This window comes from Tribolium castaneum, chromosome 1 (assembly GCF_031307605.1).
Source record: "Tribolium castaneum strain GA2 chromosome 1, icTriCast1.1, whole genome shotgun sequence".
In the NCBI taxonomy this organism is placed as follows: domain Eukaryota; kingdom Metazoa; phylum Arthropoda; class Insecta; order Coleoptera; family Tenebrionidae; genus Tribolium; species Tribolium castaneum.
The window spans coordinates 14,358,347-14,365,234 of record NC_087394.1 but is presented as its reverse complement, the minus strand read 5'-3'; the positions used below and the strand labels follow the sequence as shown (position 1 = coordinate 14,365,234).

At 31.4% G+C, this 6,888-nt stretch overlaps 1 protein-coding gene across 1 annotated transcript; it reads right to left on the bottom strand.

Annotated features, from left to right (window-relative positions):
* Nucleotides 1-303: 303 nt before the first annotated feature.
* LOC103314728 (leucine-rich repeat-containing protein 15) lies at nucleotides 304-6,012 on the bottom strand. Its single transcript, XM_008201448.3, has 2 exons — nucleotides 5,813-6,012; nucleotides 304-1,599 (listed from the first exon to the last, which is right to left on the bottom strand). Exons 1-2 carry the CDS (start codon nucleotides 5,857-5,859, stop codon nucleotides 861-863), a joined length of 786 nt encoding a protein of 261 aa, XP_008199670.2. The 5' UTR covers nucleotides 5,860-6,012; the 3' UTR covers nucleotides 304-860.
* Between the last annotated feature and the right edge of the window lie 876 nt (nucleotides 6,013-6,888).

Below are 6,888 nucleotides of genomic sequence, written 5' to 3'. Positions count from 1 at the left end.
AAACAAGTTATGGAGCTTTTTCAGATCGTTGGGACAACCTGTATATGCATACGAATGTTGCTTAACCAACTGCTAAAATATTTTTTAATTTTTCTACTACAAATTATCGCCTAAAATAATAAACCATAAATGGTTTCTAAATTCATAATTATTTGATAATACTAAAAAGTTGTAGTAACTTTGCAAAACCAAACAAATTGTTGAAACAGCCTATCGCTAGTAAAATATTTACTGTCTCGAGATGGCTTAATTTGAGAGTTATCCACCTATTACTCGCTCTTACGGATATCTAGGAAAACAAACTTATCTTTTTAACGTTTATTATAAAATTAACCTTATTACACACTATTCAGGTACACACGAACTTTACATTAATCTTTGTACTTAACGTAGGTAGTAATTTTCCTTAACTACATATTTTATCTAATCTTAGGATACATAAACGCTAGAATAATACCCATGATTATGTTATACCGGTATCCTGATGACAAACAACACTGCCTACCTCCAAACTGTCGAAAATACTGTACTTTTATTCAGTAACAAAAAACAGCCATCGTTGCACTTAGTTTAAACTAGATAATACATCACAAAGCTGAAGCGAGAAAATTTGTTGGAAATAAAAGTACAGTAAAGTATGGCCCACGGCGAAGCCGCTATTAGTTATTGAATATAAATAGATACGCTTTTTGCATATTGTCTACTTAACTATTAGCTTACAGGAAGGATGAGATAAAGGTGATAGTATGCAAACTTGACTTAATATTCACACAAGGTAGTTAAAAAAGGATGTGGCAGACGAACCGTTTGAATGCAAAATAACAAACTGCTTCGAAATCATTACGAAAACGAATGATTTTTCACGTGAAAATTTCGTCGATTTTGAGCAAATTCCCAACGGCTTCGTTCCGAACTGTCCTCAGTGGCGGCTCGAACCGTGCGGAGAAAGGAGTGTCTTGTAAATCAATGATTCTTGGCAGATTATTGCTAAACATTGACTTACTTAAATGATAAACACCTGTGTTTGCCAAAGACAAATACTGCAATTTGCTCAGAGACTTAAAGCTCTTGGGGCCAAGACTGTCTAAAGTGTTACCATCTAGAACCAAATTCTTCAAATTCGGAAGTCCTATAAACGTGAATTCGGAGATTTCGTCGATTTTATTATACGACACGATTAGTGTTTGTATTGTGTGCGACACTAGAAACACAGTCTGTTTGCTGAAAGTGATGCTGTTTCGGGAAATGTCCAGTTTTTCCAGCTTGTGGTTGTTTTTGAAGGTCCAAGGGTCCAGAGAGGTGATGTTGTTGTCCGATAGGATGACGGTTGTTAGTTGCTTTAGTCCTCGGAAGGCCGTTGAGTGAATTTCGGAGATTCGGTTTTGGTTGAGCTCGATTTTTGTGAGGGATTTAAAGGTTTTGTTGGAGAAAATGTATGCAGGGAGAGTGGAGATTTGGTTGTAGGCCACGTTCAAAATTTTGATTTCGGTGCAACCTTGAGGGATCTCTTCGAGACTTTGGCCCATTTTTACAAGTTGTTCTGGGATTTTTGGGGTGGAGACCACTGTAGTTGGGTCATCAATGGGCTGCAACAGTGCCCTGAAATCACACAAAAAAATTGATTTATTTTAATTATTTCACAATTTTTACGATTTATTTTGGAAAAAAAAACAGACAAAATAGAGTCAGGTAATTTTTAGATTTTAATAATAACAATAATAATTAATTAGTAAGACGAGATAACGAGAAAATTTTTAACCATCCATTGCTTCACAAGTTGTTTTTGGTTTATCGTACGATTTAAACGTATAAATTTAGATTTGTTTATAGATTAAGGTAAAAAATGTTGTCCGGTGCTAAACTCAAATTGGTAACCTTTGAGTTAATCGCTGAAAAATAATATCACTTAGTTTTAACGTCACAGAGTGAGATAAAGCCATTTTTAACACTTCTAAAAAGTAAATTAAAAACAAAATTTAATGATTAACGAATTACCTTATTCAAAAATTCTGTAAGCGATAAGATAAGTGTAATTTATGTAACACTTTAACTAGATATTCAATAAATTGATTATCGTATCTAATAAAATTAATATGTGAATATAAGGTGAATGAAAACCTGTATTTAATTTTTTTTTTCAAATACAGGGTCTACTAAAAGTGTGTTTTACTGTGACTCAAAAAATAACAAGTGTACAGAATTCAGCATTTGGTATTAAATATTCTGTATTTTTCTCTTTATCTGTGATTTTTTTTCGGAATTTTTCTACAATTCCATATAATATTAAAATTAATTAATTACTATTAAGTAACTGCGAAAAATATCATATCTTGGACCATGTCAGGATAAGTGATTTGTAATTGTTGTTTTATAAAAAAAATCCGTAAAAAAAGTCGGTAGCCCCAAAAAATACTTAATTAAGTAAAAATAAAAAATTCAAATAATCGTAATTTTAGTGGCTAGTTATTTTTTTAGAAAAATTGTTTACTTGAAAGCATCATTGTTTTAGCACTAGGAATAATAAAATTTCGATCACTTAATATTGTCATATTTTTAATTTATGAATAAAAAAGTTGTTTGGTGTTTTTGGAGTAGGTGTTATTTAAATAAAATTTTGTTGTAACGTTTCGATCTTATTATTAAATCATCTTCAGGCCGGTTGCGTGGTCTAGGGCAAGTGACGGCCTGAAGCTGATTTAATAATAAAATCGAAACGTTGCCACAAAATTGTGTTTAAGTAACACCTTGTCCAAAAACAATAAAAAAAATTTATTGGGAAATTAATCTCAACATGTACTCCAGTTTTAAAAATTAATATCACAGGTATAACTGTATTCCAAAAAAACTCTACCTTTAAACAAGTTATTTGAAAAATTAAAATTAGGCGAGGTGAGGCGAACTGATACAAAATAATAATAATAAAATAAATGAATAATAATAAAGAAGAAAGAATTAGAGATAAATTTCGACATTGTGTTTTAAATAAAACTAACATCATTCATTTAAAGAATACCAATTTGTAACTGCAAAAAGCACTTTTCAGTTTGTAAAAAGAGAAATTGCTTTAAGTGAGTACTAGAATACCTAATGCAGTAACGTTTGAATAATAATAATGGTTTAAAAAGGCAAAAATATCCCCATTTTTGAACCAATTTGAGACTTTTCGCATTATTTTTTCCAAAATTTCTCAAAATTTTTTATTTTAATGAAGTCCAAAAATGATCAAAAAATTAAAAAATAATGTTATTTTTGACTTATCTATGTAATCTAGTGATTTCAAGTTTTATTAAATCGTATTTAGGCACTTAAATCCAAAAATAACACATCTTCCTATTCAATTCTACCATTTTTCTGTTTTTATGTTTTTACGTAATAAATATCCCATAATGATTTAATTTTCTACCAAAGTTTTTATCTCGAAAACGTACTTATATGAAAATGCCAAAGCTTCCCTGTTTTCGAATTATTTTTGACTACTAAACAAGGGTGTTGTTGGCTAAAAAATGTACTAAGATGCTTAAAAAAGCGCAATTATGTAATTTTAGACCCAACTTCGTGCTTTCTAAGAAAATTCATGCATTTGCTAAAGTGAATTCTTACTGAATTATTTAAAGTATTATAAGTTATTTAGCTCCTGATTACAACTGTTGATAAAAAATTGTTGTAGAACTAATGGTTTTTATTTAATTAATTTGCACACATTAGGGTATAAGTTTCTCCATGAACGATAGTTGTATAATTATTTTTTTTTAACTCAATTCTACAAATTATTAAGAAAAATATACAGGGTGACCCAGGGGTGTGTGCATGCTGCTTAACTTTTTTCTGTGCAAGCTATCAGTTTGATATATTTTTTAACAATAGGCCTTAAAATAAGGCACTTTCTAAAAATATTTTAATTTGTATACAGGCTGTTCCGAAATAAAATACCCAACTTAAACTACTCAGTTTTTTTTTAATGAAAACCCTCATTTTTTATTACATTTTTTAAATCATGACTAAATGTCGAATAACGCACCCGGTTTCTTAGACTTATCTTTCATAGTTTTTGACTTATGTCAATTTATCTGTGAAAATAGTTATAACTTTAGAACCATTCAAGATAACATAATCAATTTTTTTAACTCGATTCCTTAATCTTCTGCAATGAAAGCGAACTTGGAGTCAATATTCCATGGCCTACTACGATTTTTCGATGTAACTCGATTTTTTTAAATGTAACACTGTATTTTGTTTCATCATTGTGTGGCGATTTTTATGAGCTGGTGGTTTTTTAGGAAAAAAACCGAGTAGGCCGTTGTCGCAAAATTTAACGTGCTCATACCATTCTGAAAAGAGTATCTTTTAACAAATTGTGAAGTGGTTCTCAACAGGGAGTTAATAAAATTTTCTGGATAAAGAATGCACTTTTTGGAAAAATGATATACCTAAGGAGTTTTAATTCATCTGATGATTGCAAATTCACATACAAAATATTGCTAACCCATTCTCTAACACCCTGTATACTTGTGGGAAATGCTTTTTTGTGAAACCTACTAAATTTATACCGGATGATCAGTTTTAATCCCGAACACCCATAAAAAACATTTTTACTCTATATCTGCCTATGGGTAAAGACATTCTTAATTTGCTTTGCTGGTAAAAGTTATCTTAACATTATTAATATTTAAAAGGAAGAATAATCATATTTTGTATAAGTGTTCGGATTTGAAAGTAATTAAAACACCCAGTATTATTTATTATTTTATTTTTATCATGTTGTTTTTTTTTCTTTTTTTTATTCTTTTTAATAAAGCAAGTTGAATAGAACGTTAGGTATTAGGTAATTATACAAAATTAACAACAGCATTCATAAAAACCAAAAATAAAGATAAATTAAGCAAGTACCTAACAACAAGTAAAAGTAAATGTCTTTTTTGATTTACTGGTATATACTAATACGGGATTCGTAATTTAATGAATTTTTTAAAATTTTGTATGTTTACCAGAAGTATGTTTTAATTTTTACTTGTAATACTGTATTTTACCAAAATTACAGGAGAACAAATCGAAAAAATCACACTACTCAGGTGCAAAATAAATAAAATGACAGGAACCTTATCCATTATAAATTTCGAAGTGACTGCAGTCAAAGGTGACACCACAATGACCCCACAGGTGTTGACTGCCTTACGGCCGTCTGAATGATGTCCATTAATTCAACAGCATATAAGAATGTCAAAGTTTTTCTACCACCAGCGACAAAATATGCTATCTTTTACAACCATAACTTTTTACAATGTTTATAGAGGTCAAGACCAATAAATTGTTTAATTTTTTACAAACAAGTCGCTTGATCTTAAAAAATAACTCGAGCTCTTATCTTTGTCTCTAAATTTAAACCACCAGGGGCAGCTTAATCAGCCCACTATCTGATTCACTTAAGCCATGCAAATTTGGAAGCGACATTCATCAATGAATTCAAAAGTTTGGCAATGGCACAATGAAACTGCGTTTGTGGCTAGCTTTTCAAATCGAAATTTCATTCATTTATTCTTCTGTATGCAGATTTAGCTACGCTAGAAAACACTTAATATGAATGAAACTGACGAAAATAGACCGCCTCTATTTAATATTTTGACAAGGGGTAAAGTTTTCTGAAGAAATCGCCAATTAACTTTATTGCCAATTTGAGGAATTAAAATGCACCGTTCTGCCAACATAATAACGCGATAGCCGATACTTGTTCAATAATTAGTGTTAATTGTTGTTGATTGGACGTACAAAGGGCAAGAACTGCAGCCTTATCACATGCAGTGGAAATTCTACTTACTTCTGCCATACAATCGCGAAAATCACTAGATTTACCACAGAACTCATTTCGTCCGGCAAACTTAGCACTTGTTGAAAAGCATGTATTCCAAATGTCTTCCTTTAGCATTAATAATTTATCGCTTGTTACGTCACCTAATCAGCGCCAAATTCAAACACATTGTGTCCAGTGTTATCAGCAGTCTTGCGGAGCAAACATCGCTCCGCACACACAATTACTAGTTCTAGTTGGGGTTATCTCAGCTTTTTGGTCAGTTCTATTTACAAAGCGATGCATTTCAACCACCACCAGGCGACTTATTTTGATCGCGGATTATTTTTAGCTCGAAAAAATGATAACACGCGAGTAATGTTTCCTAACATCGCCTCAAATTGGTGGATTTCCGTTGGGTGTAAGAAAATCTGGCGCTTTTTTATTGGGGACCCCTATATGAAGAAAGCATTTGTTGGTACTTTACGACATCGGCAGCACACCCGGACTATGCAGATGGGACAGCTTAGCAATGGGCCTTTTCATTGAACACTTGTGTTCTGCAGCTGTATATCCTGACGGTCTATTTCTATTTCGACCGCCCGGTGTAACCATACCGTGAGATCATACCCCCGAAATTAATTACCCCTAATTATGATTTATTACTGCAAAAAAGCGCATTTGACACACTGCGCACTTCTTTAACAAAATCAATAATCAAAAACAAATTGATGTGACCTTATTTACAACTGTGACCTTGAACACAATGAGTTATCAATGAGACTGTTTTTATAGTCGTTGCAAAATTTCGTCACATTTGGAGAGACAGTTTTTTAAATGCATTTGTCACGCAAATATTTGACATTTTTTATTTCTTACACATGCTGCAGTGGGTTTATTTTTATGTCATTGGAAAAGTTTTATTGTTGTGTTTATAATCACTCGGTATAAAGTTTAATTTTTAATTCCAAATAAACAATATTCAATAATTTGCATCATTAAATTATTATTTGTGATACCGTTCGTCTATCTTGGATGTTTTGCACATTATATTAACATCAACAATTATTAGACATTGTCAACTAATTACGAGAAAGGAAGGATTT